The sequence below is a fragment of the Pyrgilauda ruficollis genome, unplaced genomic scaffold (genome assembly GCF_017590135.1).
Source record: "Pyrgilauda ruficollis isolate IOZ18807 unplaced genomic scaffold, ASM1759013v1 scaffold29, whole genome shotgun sequence".
NCBI lineage: Eukaryota > Metazoa > Chordata > Aves > Passeriformes > Passeridae > Pyrgilauda > Pyrgilauda ruficollis.
In genome coordinates, this window is record NW_024524266.1 from 6743605 (window position 1) to 6769059 (window position 25455).

At 42.2% G+C, this 25455-nt stretch overlaps 1 protein-coding gene across 1 annotated transcript; it reads left to right on the forward strand.

The window, feature by feature from the left end:
- Positions 1 to 1495: 1495 nt before the first annotated feature.
- On the forward strand, positions 1496 to 6119 carry LOC121356161 (formin-like protein 5). Its single transcript, XM_041472292.1, has 4 exons — positions 1496 to 1888; positions 1937 to 2518; positions 4947 to 4994; positions 5081 to 6119. The coding sequence occupies exons 1-3, from the start codon at positions 1496 to 1498 to the stop codon at positions 4953 to 4955; spliced, it is 984 nt and encodes a 327-aa protein (XP_041328226.1). The 3' UTR covers positions 4956 to 4994; positions 5081 to 6119.
- Positions 6120 to 25455: the final 19336 nt, after the last annotated feature.

Consider the following 25455-nt stretch of genomic DNA (forward strand, 5'->3'; position numbering starts at 1 on the left):
CTGGATAATGTCACTGGAAGGCCACTTTTTATATTTGAAAGGCTATCAAAATTTGGAGAAGTACCTAATGGCTTGGAGAAGGCTAAATGTTGCACCTGTCTTCAAAAAGAGCAAGGACTACCCAAGCTGCTACAGGCTGGTGGCTTCACTTCAGGAAAATCACAAAAGTTCTCTTGGAAGCCATTTCTGGGCACATAGAGGAGAAAAATGTGACTGGAAAGACCCAGCATGGATTTACCAAGGGTAATCATCAGTACTGGAACAGGCTGTGGAATCCCTATCACTGTTAGTTTTCAAGATCTAACGGCAGAAGGCACTAAGCAATCTTGTCATAGTTTAGTTTTTGCCCTTCTGTGACTAGGAGGTTGGAGTATGAACCTCTCGAGGTTCCCTCCAACTTGAATCACTTTCTGATTCTAAACAAATACTAATTTTGAAACAAAGTCAAGGAAACCTTAACCTTCAGAAAATTTTCAGAGACTTTGTGTAAATGCCTATCACCTGACTTAATAACAAGCATTTTACTTGCGTAAGTTTTAGAGAAACTATGGTCTTATTGTTATTTTTAAAATGTCTGGTTTTATCAATGCCCCATTAAACTGAAACTGAAAGGAGATACTGTCACCTGTTTTGGTTGAATTAAAAAAAAAAATTATCAAAATGAGAGTGTATTCATCTCAAGAATTAAATAAAGCCTTTTTGTTCAGACTTGTGAAAAATCCCTGAATGTAAGGGTGATTTGGAAAATAGTAAATTTTTATTACTCTAATTATTTCTTTATGAATGTATTAAGCATTAAAAAAAAAAAAAAGAAAAAAAAAAAAAAAAAAACCCAAAGCCACTCTTTTACCTTACTTTTTTTTCTTACAGAAGAATTCTTAACTTTGTAATTCCTCAGATTTGATTTTTTTGGACAAAAGACTTTTATCTAAAATGTATCTCTTCCAGTCTTTCTGTGAAAATGAAAGAACTGTTGTTTGGGTTTTTTTACAGAACTTTTGTCTTTAGTGCAGTGGAATTGATCTAGAAACATTTCAGCACAGCACTCAGGGCTGCTCCTCCAGAAGAGTGTGCTACATAAGTGTGTGGAGTGGGGTGCAATAAGTCCACACAAGGAGCCAGCACCCAGCTTTTACTCCAGTGGGGTTCAACCTTCACCCAGCTGGTGACCTACTCAGTGCTTAGCTAGGAAAGTGGAATGTGTGTGACAGTCCCCAAAAAAACCAAACCAAACCAAACCAAACCAACCAAAAAAAAGCTATTTTCTGTAAAGAGAAAAAGAGGCTTATTTATACTGGGAGAAGCAATGTAATGCCATTACTCCTCAAAACGTTTGCTATACTGAAGCAATAATAATGGCATCGGGGCGCCTACTGTATATCCTTACAGAAGTTATATATACAGCGTGCAAATCTATTATGTAGCATATGGTATATATAACTAAATGTGGTGTACATATTTGTAAATGCGTGTGCATATACATATGTACCTTTCGATGTACATATATGTATACACACACCGGTGTTGGGGGTTATTTTTGGAGAGAGAGAGCGAGAGTGAGCGTTACGCTCTCTGTGCTCCCATCCAGGCGTTTCAGCGCCGCGCGGACAAACCACCGGAATGTCCCGGGGATCGCCGAGCCGCGGGGGCGGGGCCGGGGCCGCCCGGGGGCGGGGAATCGGCTCGGGCCCCGCCCCGGAGCCGCCGTGCCGATGCCACGTGGGAGGCGGCGGAGCCGCCGCCGCCGCCGGGCCGGAGTCGCGGCCCCGCTAACGCTGGGGACGGCGCTCGCCGGCCGCCGCGAGGAGGGGAGGTCGCGGAGCCCCCGGGACCGCGCCGGGATCGCCGAGACCCGATGGGTGCTCGGCGCGGTGGCGCCCGGCTCGCGGCTCGGCCTCCCGGGCCTAGAGGCGCTGGCGGCGGCGGCCGGGCCTAGGGGCGGCTCCCCGCCCTGGGCTGCGCCCTCGCTGCTGCAGCTCCGGCGGCGGCTCCGGCGGCGGCGGGGCAGGGCGAGGCCGAGGCGGCGGCCACCCCCTACGTGGGGCTGCGGCGGCCGCTTGGCTACAAGTTGGCCAAGGCCACCAAGGAGCGGATCTGGCGGGGGGAGTTCATTGACCTCTTTTCCTTGCTCCACACAGAGCTGGCCCCCGAGCACGGCCCGCGCCCGGGGGACACGCTGGACCAGTGGGTCTCGGCCTTCCTGGTGTACGCCAGCGTGCTGTGCGAGAAGCACCCGGCGCGCTGCGGAGCCATGTTCAAGTACCTGGACACCATCCGCAAGCTGCACGCCACCTACGGGGGCACCTCCTGGATGAACTACGATGAGGACTTCCGGCGGCGGGCGGCCAAGAATCCCTCACTGCCCTGGGGCGACGTCGACTTGGACCTGTGGATGAAGTGGATGGCGCCCCTCAAGTCGCTTGTCCCCAGGCGCCTGCGTGCTGAGAGCGAGACACAGGCCTCGCCGGCCCAGCCACCACCGCCGGGCCAGAGCCCCAAGCAGGAGGAGAAAAGCCAGGTGTGATGGGCCGATGGCCGCGCGTTGCTCTGCTCCGCTGGCTGGGCATGGTGCTCCCTCGGATGGGAAGAGGAGACAGGGCCAGTTGGGGTGCCCTTGTCTTGGTCGGCAGCTCTCATCTCATGGCACTGACCCTTTGCTCGTGTTGACCATAGGGACACGGTATCATGGGTGCCCTTCTGGCCACTGTGAGAGGTGTACACGTGGATGGATGCTCTGAGCAAATGTTTGGGCATTTATTGCTCCAGCCACCAGAAAATAGGAACCCCACTGGTTCCTTCTTTTGGTGTATTTTCGCATTTTCCTGGAGACATTAGAAGAAAGATGTTCTGTGGTTTTGTTCTTTTCCTCCAAGTTTTAAAAAATCAACTTTCTCAGCAATAGTTATCTGTATGTAAGGCAAAGAGTACAGACTCTCCTGTTACTATGGGAGCATGTGGGCAGTTGCAGGCAGCATGGTATGGCAAAAAATTGATATGAATAAAGATAAACTTCAATAAGAATGGCCACAGTGTGCAAATTCACCATGATTTGAAGACTAAACCTGTTTTGGGGCTCACTAAATTTAATCTACAAGTTAGAGCCTGTTAGAGCTGGGAAAAGATGATGAGTGTGATTAGGAGAGGTAGGGAGGATTTTGTGTACTTGGTTTGCTTTCAGTAGAGGTATCACTATATGAATTGGTATAATCTGTGGTGGATGCAGGCAGGTTCTACCCTTTCTTCTGCCTGAGACATGATGCTGAGCTCCACAGCTACAGCAGGCTTCCTGTCTATATTAGGGGTGATGCTGCTTCTCTTACGCTGGTGGCTGCAGTCTGCCAAATCCCCAGCACAGAAAATTCAGCTGAATGGTGACAGATTCTGTTATATTGGCTATGTTTATTTTTAATCAATTTTTTTTACAACTGTAGAAAGAACCTTTGCCTTCCAGAAGAATTGTTGTTTTATCGGATGCTTTGCTTGTCTGGGATTGCCAGCACAGAGGGACTAAGTTCTTTGACTCATGTTAGCCTTGTCCCTTTTCAAGGCATCTGAAAGTGCTTGGTGTATCACACCAAGTCTTGCCTTTGGTACCTATCAAAAGTAACTTCTGTAGGCCAATCTGTGACAAAGAAAGGGAGCAAACACCACGCAGTAAGATAGATAAACCCAGGCCTGTTGGCCTTGTACCTTCCGTGGTTGATGCTCTGTGTTCTGCAACTTTTTCTGATATGTCTGTTTACATTTCTCTATTCTCAAGGTGAACAGCTCAGTTCTTGTTTTCCTACAGATCTTATGTGAGCACCAGATGGGTAATGGCTTATAGCTTTCATCTCATCTCAGACTGGACCTTCAGCTTGTCATGTTAACCACTCTTTTAACTTCTTCAACAGCAGCTGGTCTGTCAGTGCTGAGCTTTGTTCTGTTGTCTGCTGAGGCACCAGGGGGTCTCGATCCATTTGATTTCATGGAAATTTCTTGGTTGATTTTTATCGGTAGCATTGATGTATTTTTCCCCCAGAAAGTGTGTAAAGAAAAAAAATAAACACGTTTATTTTAATTCTTACAAAATATCAGAAGTCTAATGTTTGTAAAATGAGTAGTACTTTAACAGCACAATGAAAAAGTAAAACTTGTGCAATTAGTTGTTGTGGTTTCAGCCACCTTTCTGTTATTAGAGCAGCTTTTAATTGGTAGCATATAGTCTCTTATAACTGTTCAAAAATGTCCTTAAATGATGGTTTAGGCAGCTGTCAAATGTAGATGAGGCCTAGGATAAAGCTTGAGTTTATCATTGGTAAGGCTGCAGCAAGGAAATATTTTCTTGGAGGTGACCTGTGTGTTTCCCCATATCTCCCCAGTTACTTGCAAGCTCTCTTTATGTTGTGTAAAACTACTTCAGCAAAATAAAATGTGACATCACACTTGGGCAAAAGAACTGGAGAATTAAAATGGGAGAGAATAGCCTTTTATGGGCTTAAGAGTTTGGACAGAACCTAAGCTTTTCCACATTCACACTGTCAAGAGAAAGCAGAGGTGTTTTACGAAAACATTTTACCGGGCTGTTGTTTTGAAATTATTTTCTTTTTGTAGTTTCAAAGGATAGGGTTAGGCAGCCTGATTTCGTTCCTCCTTTTAGTCCAAGTCTCCTTGAATTTCAGCATCATTTAGTTTAGTGCCTGTATCTCTAATTCTGCATTTCCACAGATGGTTAAACAGTAAAAATTAAGTCAAAATGTAGAAAGCATTGTGTATGAGCACAGCTGGCCTTTCTAAGGCACTGGTGAAGAGCTGTAACTTTGCATTACGTGGAAAAAACAAAATGAGAAATCCTAGTTTTAGTCTGAGTGTGATAATTGGCACTGTGTGTGTAGGATAGCTGAGAGTCATTCCTGCAAATTTATGTATGTGTGTATAACTTCATACAACTCTTTTTTTTTCCTCAGACTCCATGAAAACAGAAGACCAGTTGGGATGGGAGTCAGACTAAGTGGGTGAGTTTATTTATAAAACTAAATACCTTTGGATCTTAAATATTTTCAGATTTGTTAAATACAGAATTTCTTATTGGTGCCAACAGCCTGACTCCGTTGGTGTTTAAGTGGAGCTCTGGTATTCTAGTGCATTCTTTTACCTCTGCTTCTGTTGCGTTGCAAGCTGTGCTAGAGAAGACGTAGGAAATTCATTTTACCCAATCAGCAATTGTAACAATGGACTACAAACCTGCAGAGCAAGCCAGTTTGCTGGAAAACAGGAATTCCTGCAGCGCAGCACTTGTCACAGACTATCCAAAGAGGGCAAAGATTCAGGAAGGTGAATAAATTGAACACTGGTTGAATGAGGTCAGGAACACTCTCCCGGAGGAGAATCCTGCCCTAAAATACTACTTTGAAAGTAAAAGCCAATTTAATGCGCAGATTAAACCTTCTCATTTGACCAAACTTGTGTGCAATCCTGGATCTTTGCAGATCACAACCGGACACTTCAAAACCCTGTGTATTATATTTGTTTAAAAAAAAATAAATCATAACTTGTCTTGTTACAGCTGTTACTTTTGCCATTTCATTGAGAGTATCTGCAACGTAAATGTGTATTTGACTCAGAAAAGTATCATACACTCGGGATAATAACTCAGGTTGTCAACAGAATTATTCTGTGAGGCTCACTATCCTCTTTCCATTGTTCTGCATTAACCATTGCTGTCATTGTCAGGTAGCCCGATTGTGCATTACAAAATTCTTCATAAATTATAATGATTCACCTAAGTTATAATTTGTTTTTATCCTAGTAGAATGCTTAAAATCTTGACCATCAGACTAGACCTTTGTAGTCTGGTGTTCATGAAAATATTTTTCACTGATTCACAGTTTGCATTCTGCATCTCAGTATTTTGTTTTCTTCTTTTTCCTTGCATACTAAAGGTTATGGTCAAGGTAATACTATGATCCAGTAATGCGCATGATGGTAAGGGTTTGTCTTTAGTTGTTTCAGGAAAAAGCTGCCCTTATGTCCTCTCCCTTTCTCAATATTTCCAATAATATGCATAACATAAAGTGTTTGTAAATTGATATTAAACTGTTTGTGACTTCACCTAAATAAATTTTTATATTTAAATGCTATTCTTAATCTTACCGGGTTTTTTCCTCCCTTGTTCTTGTATTGCCACTTCGCTTTTGTATTCACTTTTTTTATCACCTGACTTTTTACACAAATTCTGGTTTTCAGTTATTAAAGTACAACTGAATTTTAATTAACAAGTGAAAATTAATTAGCCTTTGGAATTTTCTTCCAATATTTTGCATAAAGACTTCATAATGTAGCTGTAGTTGTCGTAGCTTGTTCGTCTGCCAGTTTTTGAGACAGTGATAGCACATATTGGGCCTTGAAAATGAAATAGCTTCTGTACTAAAATACCAGTATCTTAATGGCCTCCAAACTGAAACTGATCTACTGAATGCTGAGATTGCTGTATTTGATACAGTAGGATATAGAGCACTTTGCACATTACAAAAGTAGTTTTTGTTTTCAAGGAGGGCCTTATGCTCAGTCATCTGATCACTCATGCTGTTTTTCCCTTGCCCTCCTGTTTTAAGAAATCAGGACTTGGTTACTCGCTGGTCTGTGCTGTGTTTGTTACCATCATTGCTACATGAACCACATGGCTGCTCCATCACTGCAGGCATCTCTGCCTGAGCAAGTGCTGTAGTGTCAGGATTTAGGGAGAGGTCTGGGAAGAGGTTAATGTGGAGTGAGGAAGAGTGAGCAAAAACTGGTCTCGTCTGTCTCCCTGATGAATTATACAAGAGTGGGTTTTAACCTACAGACTCACAGCAGCAAAGCAGCAAGTTTTGTTTTTTGTGTCCGCTTTGAAAGCAGCATAGCCAGCTGGAGTCTAAAACACTTCCTAATGTTCTTTGCTGAGTCCTTCTGCCAAGAATGTTTGGGGTTTGTTTGTTACTCTCTCCAGCTTTCATACAGTCTGGTGCCCTTCCTGGCACTGTCACCGCCCAGTCTCCTGGTTGTTGCTGGTTCTGGGTTGGACCACCGTGTCTTTCATATCTGCTGTAGAGAATTGCCAGAGCTCTACCTTGCTCTCCAGTGTCAGTGGCTGCTTTAAAGTCACTGCCTGCTTTCATAAAGAAGTTGTGTTTCATGTTATTGGCAGTGATAGTTTTTGCAACATATGGGCCCTCCTCCCCTCTTTGCTGTTTTTCCTCACTCTGAGCTACCCTGTAATTTCTCTGTGGTATTTGTGCATCCTTGCATTAGGGTTTATTGTAGTGTGTGTGCTTTGCCTCTCATTGCTGTTCTGTAAGATGCTGCAGGAAATTTCCTTCTACACTAGTTTCTCATTCCAATGTTGGACTTGAAGGGGTTTCTTCAAATTTCAGCAGTTAAGTTACTGTATGGGTTTGCCTCTATCCTTGGCACTGGGGATAGCCCTTTAACTAAGTGCTGCGTGAGGATAGGGCACACACTTGGAGAGAGGCTTGGGATTGAACCATGATTCTGTTACTCTCAGAGTAACTGTGGTCTGCAGTGGAAACCAGTTTTAAATAAGGAGTTATTTTTCTACAAATACTATTTCTCTAAGTCCTATTTCATAGATGGGGGATGTCTTTGGTATAGGTGCAATTTCTTATGCTTTGCTCAAAAGATTTTGAGCATTTCAAAGGTGCTGCAAAGCTTTTCACTAAGACTTTTGGAATTTCCAGTTGGAAATATTTGTGAAGTGTGTGGGAATTGATTTGTATGGGAGGACCAGCAGCTTATGGAAAAACAGTTTTTTCTCAGTTAACTAGAATTAAGGAACATACTTTTGAGGAGTAATTTCAAGTAAGTTTATTTTTAGGGATTTCTAGCAGGATAGCTTTTTTTTTCCTCACAGATATGCTTTTTCATGTGCTGGATTTATATGCATTGTTATGGCAAAGAACAAATAGAAACTGTCAGTATTATTCTGACAGCACAAAAGTGGCAATGTAGAGATAAGACTAAAATACATAGTTCTTCCAGTAAGTTGACATGCTTGGGGAGTTCAGAGTTGAGCTGTAGCAGAAGTGGAGTCAAATGGGATTTCTAACTCCCACCTGTGTGCAGCAGTTCAGTTTGAGGTATTTGAAGCATCTGAAAAGACAAGGCTGTTACTACTCTTCTGACCTTATTAGTACAATGATGTGTCTTTAAAGATAAGATGACAGCAGAATGTTTTGCATGTGAGGTAGGCTGTTGCACCTGCAGCTGAGCAAAATTACTTCCGATCTCTGATGAGATCTTCTCAGTGTGACTTCCAATTTAAGCTTCAAACATTACTTTTCCATCTCCTGCTGTCTTGAATCATCTTACCATCTTGGTTATCTTCTTTATAAAAATCTGGTGAGCACAGCAGACATCTGAGGGCAGCGTCTGATCAGCCTGTCCGTATGTACGGAGCCTTTTGCTCCCTGTGGGTAGTTCTGCCAGGTTGCGTGGTCTAGCATGGAGTCAGACAGTGTCTAAGTGTGGCTGAGTGCAGAGCACACAGGAGGCTCCCCAGCTACCTGCAAGGCTTGTGTGGTTTTGAGAAGTCAGTGGCATTGGCAGCATTTTTTTCTGTCCACTCCTCTGATAAAATCAAACCCAAAAGCCCCAGAGACTGTTGTAACCACTGGGGGAAGGGATGTGACTCACTTCTAACAGCCTTGGTGTTGGTGGAAATTTGTTGCCTGGTGAAGTTAGCAAACTTCTTTTCAGGTCATAGGCTTAACAGGGACTGCAACTGTTGATAGTGTCTGTGGGAGTGCTTTTGGCAACTCTTCCCAAGAAGAGATTGTCTCTGAAAACTTGGCTGGAGAAACGATAAAGATCTTATTTTCCCCTCTTGCTTTGGTATCCAGGTTTGGTTTTTACTCTATCATGAAGTTTAGCATGCCTCAGCCAAACCCAATAAAGGACACTTTGATCCATAAAATCTTCTGGGTCCAAGATTTTTTTTTTCTTCACCTGGGAATTGTCATCAAAACCACTTGGTATTAGTGCAGTTTACTGGAAAATCAGCTAAAGAGCAGCAGAGATTTGAATAGCAGGAACATGTTTACAATATCTTACTATTTGTAAACTTGAAATAATCAATAATTACTTTTACCTTTATTGGTGGTCTGTAGCTCTTTCTTTACTTTAAAGAATACTTTATTTTCTGCAACATCTCAGTGCACTGTTGCTGTGTCAGTATTTCCAAGGCAGCAGGGGAATGTTTACATAAAAACACCGAAGTGTTTTCTTTAAATTTTTATTTGCAAACATTTGCGACCATAAAATCCTTTGCACAAAACTTAGGTAGCTTTTTATTTATTCTGTTCAAAGCTAAACCTGGATCATATTCAGTTTCCAGATTTTTTTTTTAATTTTCTGAACCATGCAATGTGAACATTTTATCTGAACCTGCATCAGCAGATGTAGAAGTTTCCACCTGCCACTTCAAATGGCAGTCCTAATGATCTGAAGTCAGGAGCAGTTGTTTAAAAACAGCTACATTGCTTACACTGGCTGCAGTGTAAGTGCTTTTAATATAAGCACCATCTGCATTGCTGATACTCAGTGTCCATAAATGCCTTCTGTTACCCCCAAATTTGAGGTTACATGAGGGTAGTGGGCAGTAAAGTGTGCTGATACTGGGTGGTGGGCTGCTTAGTTGATAACCTGCAAGACAACATAGTGGCAGAGGACCTGGACTGTGTGTCCAGGAGTAGATGTTGCTGGCACAAACAGGGACAAGGCACGTCCTTGAAATGTGTAACATGAGCTAAGAGTTCAAACCTCCTCTGCCTAAACTTCCCACCTTGCACTTGGGCATTCTGGTATGTGTCTTCCACCATACTTGCTTAGTCTCAGCTCCTGGGTTTTTTCACTTTGTAACAGTGAAATGTCATTGATGGTGTTCGGAACAAAGAAATACCACCAGGGCAGGCAGATGGTTCCCTGCTGGGTGCATCTCCCTGGCATGGTATATGCAGTGCTAAGGGAAAAGATTGTTTTCTTCATCTTTTAGCTGTGGAATGACAATTACACAAGTACTTAACAGAGGTGCTGGGATTATAAATGTTACCAAGTCCACACTGGCAATAATAAAGTAAGTGTGATTTGAGGTGGGGAAATCTCTGAAGGTGTCTTTGCTCAGGGCATGCAGGTGTGTGTCTTGCACTTGGTGTGACTGAGTGGACTTGAAGCAGTAGAGTCCTTGAAGTGGTATTGGACTGGGAGAAGCATTTAGTTTTCCTGTGTCATTTTCCTTGTCCTTTCTCCCTCACCAGAACTCTCCCAAGCGGGATATGTGACCTTGTTATTGAGTATTGGTGGATAACAGGGGAAATTTCACTACCATTACATGGGATTGCTGGGAGAAATGAGTGAGTTTACACCTGTAAGATCATGAAATTTTTCAAGGAGCAGCACAAAAAATTTGGTGGTATTCAAAGGCAAAAATAGTGACTTTGAGGGTACCCAGTCTGTCACTTACTTACCCACTGAGGAAAAGAAGATACAGCATTGTGGCTTAGTGTGGCCAGTGGAAAAGCTTTGGGCAGAATATCTTAATGGGGTTTGGTTGCAGAAAGTAAATTACATGTGCATCAGTATTGCTCCAGGTGCTCTGTGGACCAGTATGTGAACAGGAAAGGGAGCCCTGGACAGTAGGGGAAGCTGACCAGGCTGTCAGTGATGCTGATCCACCAAGCTTGAGGACATTTCATTGGAACTGATTACAGAGTTATGGAGCCCAAGGAGAGACCTTAAAAGACCACTCTTCTTGTTCCTTAGTATGCTTTAAAAAAAACCCAAAACAACAGAAAACCACACAGCCACAAAGTACTTTCATTGTAAGACTGGAATATAGTTGCTAATGCTTTCTGAGAGGACAGTGGGTGGTACCTGATATACTCCATTTCCTACCATGCATTTTCTGTTTTAAATATTTTGATTACCTGCAAATGAAATGGAGTAAAATTTAATCTTTCAGTGATATTAGAAAACAATACAATTTACCTGTGTGTTAAGACAAAATGTTCTTTACTTTTGTTAGCAAGCATTTAAAAACATGTTTGATTTGTTTGGAGTTTTTTGTCAGTGCTCAAAGCATTGAAAACAAACTTTAGCATGTTGCAACACTGTTGCACTGCTGAGAACAGCGCAAGTTGTTCACAGGCCTGTGTTGCACAGAGGTAGAAATAATCTCGGTTGTTCCCTGTCAGATGCGGAGGAATGGATAAGCACATCTGTAGCCATGATATTATGAAAAATCCTTTGCTGGGATTTTTCCTCTCCTGAGAAGCTGAGGAGCCTCAGGAGAGAAATGTAAACAATTACTATCTGCTGCTGTGGAATGCAACAGGTGCATCCGTGATTGGTCCATGTGGATTGTTTTCCATTGATGACCAATCACAGCCACCTGTGCCAAGGCTGTGAGCAGTCACAGGATTTTGTTATTCTATTCTGTTCTATTCTTGTTGTAGCCTTCTGATCTCTCTGTTCTTTTAGTATAGTCTTAATGTAGTATTTTAATATAATATTTAACATAATAAATCAGCCTTCTGAAATGGAGTCAAGCCTCGTGTCTCCACACACGGAGAGTCCTCAACACACATCCTTTACCTGCCTCTTGTATGAGGAAACTGTTAATACAGAGTGCTTCCCCAAATGGAGAAGCTGAGAAGTAGACCTTGGATCACCTACATGACTGCATCAGAGCTTGCTGGGCTGGGATAAACAGTACCTTTTTGCTTCTCTTGATCTCTCCAGCCCAGTCCCTGAATGAGCAGTTTCTGCAGAGCATGGAAACAAAGAAACTCTTCCTTTTGTTTCTTCCCCCCACCATTGTTCTGCAGCTTCAGTCTTGACACCTTGTTCTCTGAAGGTCCTGCAAGAAGTGCTGTAACTGAGAAACGACTGAGATGTTTACTGTTGAGTGTAAGAAAAGTGCAATGCTACTTAGCTTTCCTAAGTCTGGCAATCATTTGTTATAGCCTGGTTAATATCTCCCAGTGGTAGAGGACCAGAAAAATACCACACTGTATTTATTACTGTGGTAATACCAGACCATATTTATTACTCCTGGCTTGTGTTGCCCAGGAGAATACCACAGCATGCCCTGTATATTGAATGGCATGAGCATGGGAAGATTTGGCTGTGGTAACAGGTAAAAATTACTCGACAGATGTGTTCTGGTAAGATGGCTTACTCTGTGGCTTAACCTGCCAAGCCACAGGAAAGTAAAACATGTCTTAATTCTCTTTCAAAATGTAGAAGTTATTTTCTTGAGAGGATGTTGTTGCCTTGAGCATGTGTGCCTTTTTGATGTAGAGTGTTTTAAAAGTAATGATGCAGGCCCTGTCAAGCAAGAATTGAAAGCTTTGAAATGTATGCTGTAGATGCTTCATCTGTGAGTGTGCTCTGCTCAAGACTACTGGCAATTAAATTAACTGATGTATTCATATTTTAATGCCTGTGAAGTTGCACCACAGGTTTACAGTGTCATTATTGATTAATTATTTTATGCACAGCAATCAAAGGGCCTAATCTTCTGATTTGTCATCTTCCCTCCTTCCCTGTTCTCCCCATCCCAGTCTGTGGGAGAGATGCCAGTGTGAAAAGGAGAGCAATTTCAGGCATTGAGGTGAAGGCTGGACTGACTTAGGGGGCTTTGAGAGTGCCATTTACCTGATGTTCTCTCTGTTGCTGCACCCCTTGAAAACAGGCAGGACTAGAGGCAAAGAGTCAGCAGCAGCTGAGTGGATCAGTGAGGAGGAGTGAGCCCTTTGAGATAGGTAAGGATGGGAATGTTGCCAATATTTAATAACTTTCATTTATGGTGTCCGTTCTAAGGATTTGGTGAAGTAGGAAATGCACCCACCCCACACACTAGTACTTACATAGAGCTCCAGAAAAGAGGTGAAGTTTGGGGTTGGCTTTAATTCCCTCCTTGTCTCTTTGCTGTGCTTGCTGCAGAGGCTTTGACAGGAGAAAGGGGTCAGTTCACACCCCTGTTCCTTATGATGCCTGGGTTTGTGAAGTTCCACAAGCTGGAATAGTTGGTGCTGCTGGGAGAGGTGGGTGAGCTGTGGCTGAGGGCTGGTGGGAGCAGTACAGGAAATCACATTGTGCTGTGTCAGGGCTGCACAACGACTGCATGAGCTCATCATGCTCTAGGAGCTCGTGGTGGAAGCAGAAATTTAGTTGATGTCTAGAAGAGATGAGTTTGGCAAATTTGTATGTAAGTACTGGAAATTATAACTACAGAGCCACAGGAGGCTGGAGAAAACATAGTCTAATAGGAGAAAACAGTAAACTAGAGAAATACTCTATTTGGAGGCCTCTTTCAAGTAAGGAAATAGCAGAGTCTGTAAGACTTTGTTGTGTGTCATGTGAAGGACAGTCAATACTGAGTCATAAATTATAGCGATGCATTGTGAAGATTGAATTGTTGAGGGTGGCATATGAATATTTGTTCCCTGTGTTGTTTCCTATTGTAATTTCTACTCCAATTTTTGTCCTGGAATTTCTTCTTCTTTATTTTTTTTTTTTTTACTAGGAGTTCCCAGGGCCAGTCAGTGTCAATCATCTGAGTAGAAACTCTTTAGAGCTCTCCTAGATTACACTCATGGTTTACTTTCCATGTGTGCTCCTTTGCTTTTATGTAGGCTGGATTTTACCTCCTGTTGTTCAGTGTAGTTTTCTAGGGCCCTTGGCAATTTCTCAGTTTCCTTTAAATATGATGATTCAGTCCATAAATTTCCAAATATCCTAGTGTTCCTTCTAATTTCTTCTGAATGAAGGTGCTTCCAATATCTCTAAATACCTCTGCTAGATAGTGGGTAGGAGAAGCTCAACTTCTGTGTGTGTCTTTGAGTTTATTTTGTTTGTCATGTCTCTTTGTCCTCTGACACACTGTGCTGTTCTTTACAGTGCAAGCTTTTACTGCTCATGTTCTTAAAGCAGAGCTTAGTCACCTGACCTAGGATGTAGCATTATGTCAAAAAAATATAATTCATTCCATTTTGTTCAAAGTGAAGCTGCTCCTACTGCAGCTATATAAAAATGACTCAATTTTTTCTCAACAGATGAGCCTCTTATGTTCAGCACACTTATATACATTTACTTATTTCTAATTTTCCAATTGAGTGTTTTCATTGTTGAAGATGTTATTTTAACAGGTTGTGGTATCAGAAAAGTTATTTGTTTCTTCCAGAGAAAAGTAATTCCTATAAAACAAAAAAGGTCATGAAAACCCATCTCAATTATTCTAAGATGTTTTCTTCCTTTTTACACCCTGCAAGGAAAACTAATTGATCTAGGAATTTGCACAGAAATTTCTCTCACTTTATTGCAAACATTATAACAATCTTTTCATGCACTTTTTACTGCATAAAGGTGTGTGTGGTAACAAAACATGAGTCTTGGCTTTTACATTAATGAAGATGGCTTGCAATAAAAGTAGGATGTTTCAAAACTTTTAAAACAGAATTATAAAGTAGTTTCTCTCTTTACTTAGAAAATAAACAAATTATGTGAACCAATTTCTGAGACTATATTTGTAGCACTGTATTTAGTTTCTATTTTGGTGGTCTGGCTTGGAGCCACACTTTTTTTTTGTTAACTTGGAGTTTTTCTGGCACAATGCAAAAATGGCTCTCTTTTATTATTCTGAACATTTTGCAAAATCTCCTTTCTTATTAGACTTTTCTAAGTTAACCAACACTTGTGCAGTTATTTTCTACTTCTTAGAAAACCACAGCTGAAAGGAGCAATTAAAAACTTGATTGCTGCTTTAAACTTGGAATTTAATCTGTATTTAACACAAATAAGCTCTCATTTCAAGATTGTTTAAAGCAGCTGTTTCCCCTGTCATTGTTAATCATACTTTTGGGTATGTGCAGTCTGTAGGATCTGGCACTTAGGGATTTAGAAATCATGGGCTCTCATACAAGTGATTCCAGATGGGTGGATTTTTCCTTTGGAGACTCCTTCCCAAGACATGACTTGTAGCAGCCAGTCCGCACTTGCAACACGATGCCTCTCGAGAGTCATTTGGTGTAGCTGGGCTGTATTGTGCTTGGTAAAGCTGCGCTGAATTTCTCTCATCCAGACTTGCAAGCAGATTAATACTAGGTTTTACCAATATCAATATAAAAAGAAGCACATGAAAAATCCCTGGAGGTGACTCTCTGCATGCTCCCTGACTTTCACTGCCACTGCAGGAGCAGGGAAGTGCTCTGTGCAGAGACAGCTGAGCTGATCCTGGCATCAGGTGCCACAGAGCTGTGGCAGCATCCTGGGGATGTGGGTCCTGGCGAGTCCCAGCGCCTGCTTGCTATAAACAGCATCCCAGCAGGAACACAAAGGAGGTGAACTGCTGCTCTTCTGTGGCTTTTGGGCAAGGCAGTTGTGCACCTCTGTAGTGTGAGGTACAGAGATAGGATGTACTGATAAAGCAGTCTGAGCATAGGAGAGCCCTGGACCCAAGTCACACCAGTCCCAACTATGGCAATGACTAAACCTGCATGTGACTGAGCTGTGAGTTACTGTACAGGATGCCAAAGCATTGTGCCTGCCTACCTTTGCTCTCCTTTTCCCCAAAATATAAAGCTAAGTTTATATAAATGTAAAACTCTCATATGCAAATACCAAGTGGATTTCATTCTCAAGTTTTAAATAAATGTCAATGGTGTAACCATAATAAATAAATAAATAAATAAATGGCTATGTGTGTCTGTTTTATTCAAAGCTGCATTTGCAATTCAGAAATGTTTGTTGGAGCCATCAGATTTCCCCCAGCTCTCAAGCAGAGAGACAATCATCTGTTGGGAAGTCAGCTGCCTCAGGTGATGCACTACTCAAGGGTGTGTTGCACCTATTAACTGCAGCAGCAGTCCCTGTCTGAAATTAGGGGTGTTTGGTGGGCTCAGCTACCATCTCACAAGCATATCACAAGGCTTGTCACTTAAAATCAAGGCACCTCCAGTTGGACCAACTTGGGCAGGCAGCATGAGGACAGAAAATCTGATCATGAACAGTTGTAAGACAGTGTCTTTTGGCTGCTCTTTTGGTGTTCATCATTCCTATATCCCAGGAAATGTTCCCACCATCAAAAAAAAAAGTCTTTTTTTTAAAACAGGATGAAACTTCACATGCACAGGCTTGATATCCACAAAGCTTCAATGTAAACTTTTATTTCCTGGGCAATAAGAGTTTTCACTATCCTCCTGAGGCATGGATAGTCTTTTCATTTTCATTCTTTCAGCAGACTATAGAGCCAAAAACAAATGAGTACTTTGATTTTTACCAACTCCTAGTAGTGGCCTGTTTTCATAATGCAGAAATTATTACACAGATTGTTGTTTTGGCTGGAGGAAAAAGTTCTAACATATTGCAGATATTTAGTAGGGAGAAATTGTTCTGGAGACAACCATGTGTCCTGGGAAAGAGATGAGAAAAGATAAACAAAATAAATGGACATTTGGAATTGAAATGGTGAGGTAGTAGCTGCCCAAAGTGGAAAGCAAGAATTCAAGTGTATTTCTTCTCATGCACATGCAGTAGTTTGGTATCGAATCAAAAGTAAGAGCACACAGAATCCGCCCATTCTTTCCAGTAACTGCCTGCATGTTCACATCCAGCTAACATTTGCATTTTCAGTTTAAGCAGGAATACTGTAACAAGTCCTAGCGAACCAACAGACAATATATTGCATTGGTTATTTATGTATTGTTAGTCTTTTTTGTTCCCACTACATTTAGATACTCATTTGTTTTCAGCTTGAAAATTTTGAAGGTGTGAGCTCTGCGTTTGATTAGCTACATAGACCCATCCCGCAGTGCATCACTAATTGGTAAGATTTTAATGTCATAAAACTAGACAGAGTTACAGCATTAGCAATGGATCCATCCTCCTTTGTGTTGGTTACAGGTCAGCTGAGGATTTCAGTGGTGTGGGAAGATGTATGGCTGATGTGAATCAGCAAAGCTGGCCCTGCACTGCACTTATCTGGCCCCCTGCCAGCATCAGAGCAGTGCCTGCTTGAAAGCAAGAGGTCACACTCAGTGCACTGCTGAAATATGCCTGTTGTTGGCAGGAGGGTCCCTACTGCAGAGCAGTGAAATTCAACACAGACCTCGGGATCAGCCTGGCAGCAGCTCATGGGTATGAAGGCACTTTGTCATTCTCCTCAGGACGTGCTGAACAAATCCTTAGCCAAGCAATGGAAATGAGGCATGTTTCCAAGTCATGTCAGTGAGTTCCAGGGAAGTGCTTGTCAGTAACTCTGTGTGTGCTCCCACTCTGCCTTGCTAAGAGATGTGTTTCAGCTTCTCCTGGAGAGGGATTAACTTTTTCAGCTTGCAAAGTACTTGTAACTGCTCTGACTGAGCCTCAGACTGATTTTTCAGCTTCTTAAACAAACCAAGAGATTAAAAGAAAAAGCACTCTCAGTCTTTTAAGCTGAAATTTTGTTCTGAAAAAATAAAGATTTCTTTTTAAGCAAAAAAATTCTAGAGAACATTGTAGGGGGTAAAAACACAGACCTATTTCTTACTGATGAGGAAAAGACAATTTGAGAAAGCACGTTTCAAGGACCCAATTTGCTCTTTGTCAATACATACCTACAAAACAGATTTAATTATTAAATCCGAACTATTCCGTTCCTAAAGTTTCCTCTGAGCTTTCTCTTTACACATAGTCACGATGTTGTTTGTTTCTTTCTGCCTCTGTCATTAATCCCTTCTTGAATATTTAAAAATTCTTTTTACTGTTAATTTGATTAAAAACAGCACTGTGAAGGTTTTTCTTCCCTGCCTTACCACTGGGACCTTCACCATGCACCCAGTTTCCCACGACTGTTTCCTTATCTTGTATGCCAGAGCTACACCCCATCTCCCCATACCACCATCCTCTGGTTCTCTTGCTTTGCCCGAGGCTCTGCATGTCCTCCCACCTGATCTTTCTTCACACTTCAGTGTGCCATCAGTGTGCCTCTCAATCTCAGTTGGTCCTCATGCTTGCCCACACTGAGTCCCTCCCCAGGCCCACACCCCAGTCCCCGCTGGCTTCCCTGACACCTGCATTTGCTCTCCCAAATCAGCTCTCAGATTAGGAGAATCTCCTGTTCCTCCTGATGCTTTATTTTCCATCTCACCCACTGACATTCCTAAGCAGCGTGGGATCTGGGTGAAAACAGGGCATTGGTTTTGCAATAAATAAATAAATAAATACGGCTTTTCATGCCTCTAATCAGAAAAGAAAAACAGAAAAATACTCTTGTCCTAATAGAAATCACAGAGGTAAAATGGCACACAGTGGGAGTAAGGAGGACAGATGAAGCAAATCACAGAACCACATAATTGGTAGGGTTGGAAGGAACCACAGTGGGTCACCAGCTCCAGCCCCTCTGCTCAAGCAGGATCATGTGGAACACATGGCTCAGGACTGAGTCCAGACAGTTCTGGAATATTTCCAGTGAGGAAGACTCCACAGCCTCTCTGAGCAATCCAGTGCTCAGTTACATGCACAGCAGGACAGTTCTTTACCAGGTGGGACTTTGTGTACATCAGTTTCTGCCCATTATCTCTTGTCCTGTTGCTCAGCACCACTGAGCAGAGCCTGGCTCTGTCCTTTGGACACCCTCCCTGCAGATACTAACAGACATTAATGAGATCCTCTCAGTAATCTCTTCTCCAGGCTGAACAGGTCCAGCTTCCCCAGCTCTTCCTCCCAAGAAAGATGCTCCAGTCCCTTAGTCATCTTTGTTGCCCTCCAGTGGATCCAAGTCCAGGAGCTCCATGTCCATCTTGTATTGAGGAGCCCAGAGCTGGACACAGCACTCCAGCTGTGCCCTCACCAGGGCTGAGCAGAGGAGCAGGATCACCTCCCTCGACCTGCTGGCAATGCTCTTCCTAATGGCCCCCAGGATCCCATTGGCCTTCTTGGCCACCAGGACACACTGCTGGCTCATGGACAGATGGTTGTCCACCAGCACCCCCAGGTCCTTCTCCACAGAGTGCTTTCCAGCAGGTCAGCCCCCTGTTGCTCAGCACCACTGAGCAGAGCCTGGCTCTGTCCTTTGGACACCCTCCCTGCAGATACTAACAGACATTAATGAGATCCTCTCAGTAATCTCTTCTCCAGGCTGAACAGGTCCAGCTTCCCCAGCTCTTCCTCCCAAGAAAGATGCTCCAGTCCCTTAGTCATCTTTGTTGCCCTCCAGTGGATCCAAGTCCAGGAGCTCCATGTCCATCTTGTATTGAGGAGCCCAGAGCTGGACACAGCACTCCAGCTGTGCCCTCACCAGGGCTGAGCAGAGGAGCAGGATCACCTCCCTCGACCTGCTGGCAATGCTCTTCCTAATGGCCCCCAGGATCCCATTGGCCTTCTTGGCCACCAGGACACACTGCTGGCTCATGGACAGATGGTTGTCCACCAGCACCCCCAGGTCCTTCTCCACAGAGTGCTTTCCAGCAGGTCAGCCCCCCAGCCTGTTCTGGTGCAGGGGGTTATCATAAATTTTGTAGCCAATTTTTTGTTAATTGGTACTGCTATCACTCAATAATCTCCTTTTTCAGTGTGTCCTATATGCCCATAATACTACCTACATTGGCTTAATTGCTCCCCTTCCACTTCCAAGCCTTCAGGTCTATGGCTGCCATGTTCCAGGGAAGCAGAGAATGCAGGAACTCAAAGGAAATGCCACAAATGCCTGTTGACTGTTTTTTCCAACTATTCCCACAACAACCTACAGCCCTTTTTTGTGGCTTCAGCGCATCACACTGTGCGTCTGCAGCCAGCAGCATGTGTGTGTAAGCAGGTGAATGATTATCTGGAGAGATGAAGCAATGTGGTTTCACTGTGATGCGAAACCTCCCCGACTCCATGAGCTCCTTGATAAGACCGACCCCACTTGGCATGGCAGGTGCACTCCTTTTGGAAGACAAGGCAGAGAAACGTATCTTGGGAATATTTTACAGGTCTGGAAAGGTCTGAGGCGCAGCTTTGTGAGCAGCTTTTATTTTTTACTCCAGTCACATGCCTTATCATGGGTATGACTTCAGGAAAGGGTTGTGGTCCAAAGAACTAGGCGTGCATTCAGGTTTGCTACTAGGAAAAGAAACCAGCAGCAGCCTGTGGTAACAGAGCATTGTAATTAAGCCAGGTGAAAACTAAAATCACATTGAAACTCTCCCATAATCTGAGATCTTTGAAATCCCAAACTACACCTAATTTCTGTACCTTAAGCAGATACTGCTGTTAGACTCCTTAGCTATCTGTCTTAGGCTGAGTCAGGGCTCAGTCATGATCTCATGACATGTGGTATGATACCACATGTTCCTTCCCTGCTCTCCCCAGGACTAATGTATGAGCAAGTCAATAACTACACTGAAGATTACTTTCAAGAACTCCATAAATACATCATTTAAAAAAATAGCTAAGATATTCCACTGTTAAATATAAAATTTACTGCTCCTCATTTGTGGCAAATTCACTTTTATAGCATTTTACTAAATGACCTTAAGGCAAAATTATTCTCTTGAAAAATGAAGCATTCTTTTAAAACCTGTTAAGGTCCCCAGTCAGTTTCAACCTGGAGGAAGCAAGGCAAATAAGAAACTGACTTGATCCAAAGCCATCTGACTTCAGAGAGAGTTTTGCTCTTTTTGGATTAGGTTCTCCCATTAAAAGTGATGTAAGTCATGGTAATGGATACAGAACTTGTATTGCTGGATCACCCGGTGGCACAAATCTGGTATCAGATGTGAACACCTCTGCATTATGCTGAATCAGAGTGAAAAATATGTTAGGTATGTTGATTTCTTACCAGGTACAGGAGAACAAACAATACCACAGCCAAAAGAAAGTGTTATAATACCTCATGTAATATCTTACATATAACTTATGTAATAATAATTCAAATAGCCTGTGTAAGTCTAGGATAAGACATACCTCCTACATACATTTTTTTGAACCAGTATCAACCAGCAGAGTGAGTTTGCTCAGCACCTTGCAATTTTTGTCTGTTAGATAGGGTATGAAACACTCTAAATAATCATGTCAAACCACAGCCTGAGCACATAACAAGCTATTTCAAACAAAATTTCAATCTTACAAGCATGGTCATGTAGCTGAAAACAGAAAACACATACATGGTCAAGGGAATCCCTCATACTCAGAATTAAGTAATTAGCTGAGAAGTTGCACAAAAGGGACGTTAATCCATGATTTCCACATTTCAGTTTGGCCATAAACCTGGCAATGTTTAGCTAATACCCCAGAGATCATTCCAGGCTGGAAGGATATCTTTCCACCCTCAGCTAGAAATGTTAAACAAGTTTTCTGCGTGGCAGGATCCAAACAGTGCTGCTATAACACATTTGTGCAATCTCCGCAGTTGGGGCTCTCAAGAGGTTTATGTACCAGAGGTTCAGAGGCTCTCAGTGGTATCAGAGGCACACGTTGCACCTGAAAGTATGAAAAGGGCACATCCTAGAAGAGTGTTTCCCTGCTGTTAAAGTATGGAGTGCTGTTCATTCCCTTACGTGGCTCTTTAATAGAAGAGGTCAAATATCAGGAAGAACGTTTGCATTTGCCTCCACAAGAACCAAGGATGCCTTTGCAAAATATTTGCACCAAAAATAATCTATTTGAAAAATTCTGTCCTATATCATGAAAAAAACCAATCCGAAGTCCTGGAAATACAACAGCATGCTTAAATGACACCGCTGACAACACAGAACCATGCCAGGCTGAGGATGAATATTCTGGAAGTTGTGCTTTTGGCTCTGTTCAGCCTTATTAATTAAGAGTGTTGCAGAAAGTTTTACTATCTTCCCAAACTCCTTTGAGATCACTACTAAAGGAAATATAGGCAGTGATGTAACCACAGCAAGTCTCTCAAAAGATCACATACTCCATTTTGCTTAAACAGAAAACACATCCTGAGGAAGAGGAGATTTATTTTCATAATAGGGTGGAAAACATAATCATCTGTCTCCAGAGAGGCTATAAACTGTAGGCAGTAAACATTTAAAAAATAAAATGTAATCTGGTAATCAGTTTAGTGCTGTGCCTTTACAATGAAATTGTCTGTATGAACTCAGAGCAGAACACCATTAACACATGGCACCCAAGCTAAGGCCAGGCAATACCAAGGTGGAGTGAAGGCATTTTCATACATGCTACTGCATCCATGCCAAGAGTACACAGAGCTCTCCTGAAATGCTGAAAACTAACCACTGCACAAGGAAAAAACCAGTGCCACCAGTTTCCAGAAAGGTGAGGACAAAGCTGTAGTTATCCATCATGCTCTGTTTCCCTGCATAAGAAGGGGCTTGGCAGTGGCCACTTGCTGGGAGTGCCACAGTGCTCACAGTCAGTGACAGCATCCCCAGCAGGGTGAAAGATTACAGTACCCTCAGCTGGCCTGCCAGGAGATGAATCAGTTCCTCCCTGGCAGTAAACGACAACAATTCATAGTGTCTTTTAAGTTGGAAAGAGTCTCTGTATTCTTTTGTAGCTTGCCCACATTTAGATTTCACTTCAAGACATCGTTAACGTGTGGGAGATGGCCATAAAGCAATCAGATGAAGTGTTTTCCTTTCCTCAGACTGTGTTTAGCATTGGAATGACAGGTTACATTACTGTGGAGTAAGGACTGTATTTGTTTACTTACTGAAATATAGTCACAATTTAAGAGTATTTGAGTTCCTTTTCCAGGCTTTAAATAACCATTTTCACATCTGTTAGGTTTTGCTGGAACTCAATCAGTAAAATGTCTTTCAGTTTTCATTTTTAAGTTCATGTTCTATATATAGACCATATGTTTCTTAACATTTTATGCTCTGACTATATGATCCTCTATAGGCATAAGTCAGTTTTCTTGTGTTTCCTTTTCAAAAGATATTTAAAAACTTTCTCAGAAACTATTTTCTAGTCCTTGATATTCTCAGATATGTATGAAATATAAATCTATGCCACTTTCTGTAGCCAAGGCTATTCTTAGTATACATGATCCAAAGAAGTTTGGACATTTCATGAGTAGCCTGATATAAACAATTGCATTCAATAAATAAATTAAGCAGAAATATAAAACAACAGTGTAATGTAATGTCACTTAGTTTACACAGAAATCTAAGTGCAAAATGTTATACTTTGGATGCCAAATACTGTATTAATATTGGATAAAATTTAGCCACTTACTCCAAGTAGCTTCTCTATAATCCAAACATCATGTCTTTCCAATATCAATACTGGAAAGAACAATATTCTAGGCTGTTGGAGTGATCCACCTCATAGCTTATTCAGCCTTTTTCAGCTCTCCTCAGAGAGAGGCTGAGCTCTCCTCAGCTCTCAGGTCATGCACAATCTGAGAAGACCCCAAGACTCATCTCAGTCAGCACCAGCTCTGCAGGTTTGTCATGAACTCCCAAAACAGCCCTTGTCTGATGCTTGATGAAGATGAATCCCACAGCCCTCCCCAGGACCTCTGAGCACTGAGGTGCTGGGCATCGCAGGAGCAGAGCTGGACCAGGGCTGAGGGCCTCTGCTCCTCTGGGGCTTGAAGGCCTCTGGTTTGCCAGCCACCTTTAGTCACTCTTAACTGGCACATGCAAGGAAAATAAGCATAACACAACTTATAGTCTTGCTGGCTGACTCCAAGATATCTGATACATTTCTTTTTTCCTAGTAGGCTGTCAAGAAGATCATCATTAAAGATTTTCACATTTTCTCCAGACTTGGGTCCTGGAGTTTCATCTGGCCTTGGGCTACTGACTGTATACTGACTGTAATTCCCCTTTCATCCCATCACAGTACGGTAGGTACCTACCAAATATAGCTTTGTTGAAGGGGTAAACTACTTGTGATTGATTTAATTAGGACATTAACTTGTCCTTTAATGTCCTGTCCTCCCTACAGTTGGGGCATCACCCTCAAGTCTGTTCTTCTGCCCTCAGAAGCCCAAGTGGGTCCCTGCAGAAATCATATATATAAACAGGGATGGTGTTCACCTCTTGACTTGGGATGTGACAAAGCAGGGACCTTCAGTGTTGTCACGCTGAAGTAGCTACTAATATTTCACCATGTTTTAATAGTCTTTGCTGAATAGGAACGGAGTTCAGCTTGTGCTTAATTTCCAACAAAACAGAGACTTTCAAACATGGGCTAATCATGTGTTTTGCTGAATTTTCAGCCTCCAGCAAAACAACCAAAGAACAGAGGCGAGCCCACCATCTGAGAAGCCTTCCTTCTTCCTCTTTCCAGGGTGCATTACCTCTGTTTACTTGTATTTGCAAATGGTAAAAATAAAATAAATTGCACTGTGTGTTCTTTAGTTGAACCATTCTTCCCTGGGAAAGGCTGGTTAGTCCAGAGCACACCAAGTAATACTAGAAGGCAGAAATGACAAGAAAGAACAAAGACACATTCATTTAGCATAAAATAAATATGTTGAGAAAGGAATTACTCAAGGCTTGAAAGAAAATAAACCCACATTTTTAATTCTTTATGTAACAGTGACAGCAGCCTGAGTAATCAACAAGAGGAAGTAATTGCTTTAAATTAGCATAAACTACATGCTCAGTTTTACTAATAAAACATAGTGGGAACATTTCTATTACCAGATTTTTAATAATAAATCTTATCTCTAAAATTGAGTGAAAGAAAAAAAATTAAAAACTCACATTAACTGGGAAAACAATATAAATATTAGGTATTAGATAGGTTTGATAAGGGAAAAAAATCACAGAACTATCAGAGGGAAAGAGCTGTTATTTTCAGTTAATTGAAGAGAATTCACTGGAGGTGGGGTAGACCAGACTATGGTAGTTTCTCTACCTTAGATATTCAAATCCTCCTCTACTCATATCTGAGGAATTGCTGTGGTCACCAGCTGCTGGTCTAGGCTAGACTGACAGTTTTAACTCTTGACATTATTCAGTCTCTGTGAATAAGCCTTGCCTGGAGCAAGGGCAGGTCCAGGTCCTGCCTCCTGGAGGAAAGACCCAGCCACTGGCCTGAGCAGTCAGTCTCCATCATTGAGTCTTTTTTCACAGCAGTATTTATACACAGTGAAAAAAATATTAAGGGAAGCCTGAAGAAAGCTCATTGTGAACAACTTTGCGAATTGAATGTTGGGTGGTATTCTAAGAAATGGGAGAAAATCTCTGGCAATAAGGGTGTGGGGAAAACAAAAGCTTTATTTTTTCCATTCTCATTTTCAGACTGGTTTGTGTAGCCTTTCTTATAAATTAATTAGGATGGACTGGGTGGGAAAGAGGGATGGAGAACTTGTACACTTTATTTCTGAAATGGTTTCCAAGTCACTCAGAGCTTGGAAGCAAAGGAAGGACTGAAAGGGTGGGATTTCACACCACAAAGACAATTCACAGAGATCAATTTAGCTTCTCAAATTTTTTCCCACACCATCTGCTGCTCACCACTCCT

Bases quoted from the DNA above. Each gene is read 5' to 3' on its own strand.
- LOC121356161 (XM_041472292.1), top strand. From the start codon at position 1,496: ATGTACATATATGTATACACACACCGGTGTTGGGGGTTATTTTTGGAG. The intron at 1,889-1,936 runs GCTCGGCCTCCC...GGCCGGGCCTAG, and splicing joins GCGGTGGCGCCCGGCTCGCG to GGGCGGCTCCCCGCCCTGGG.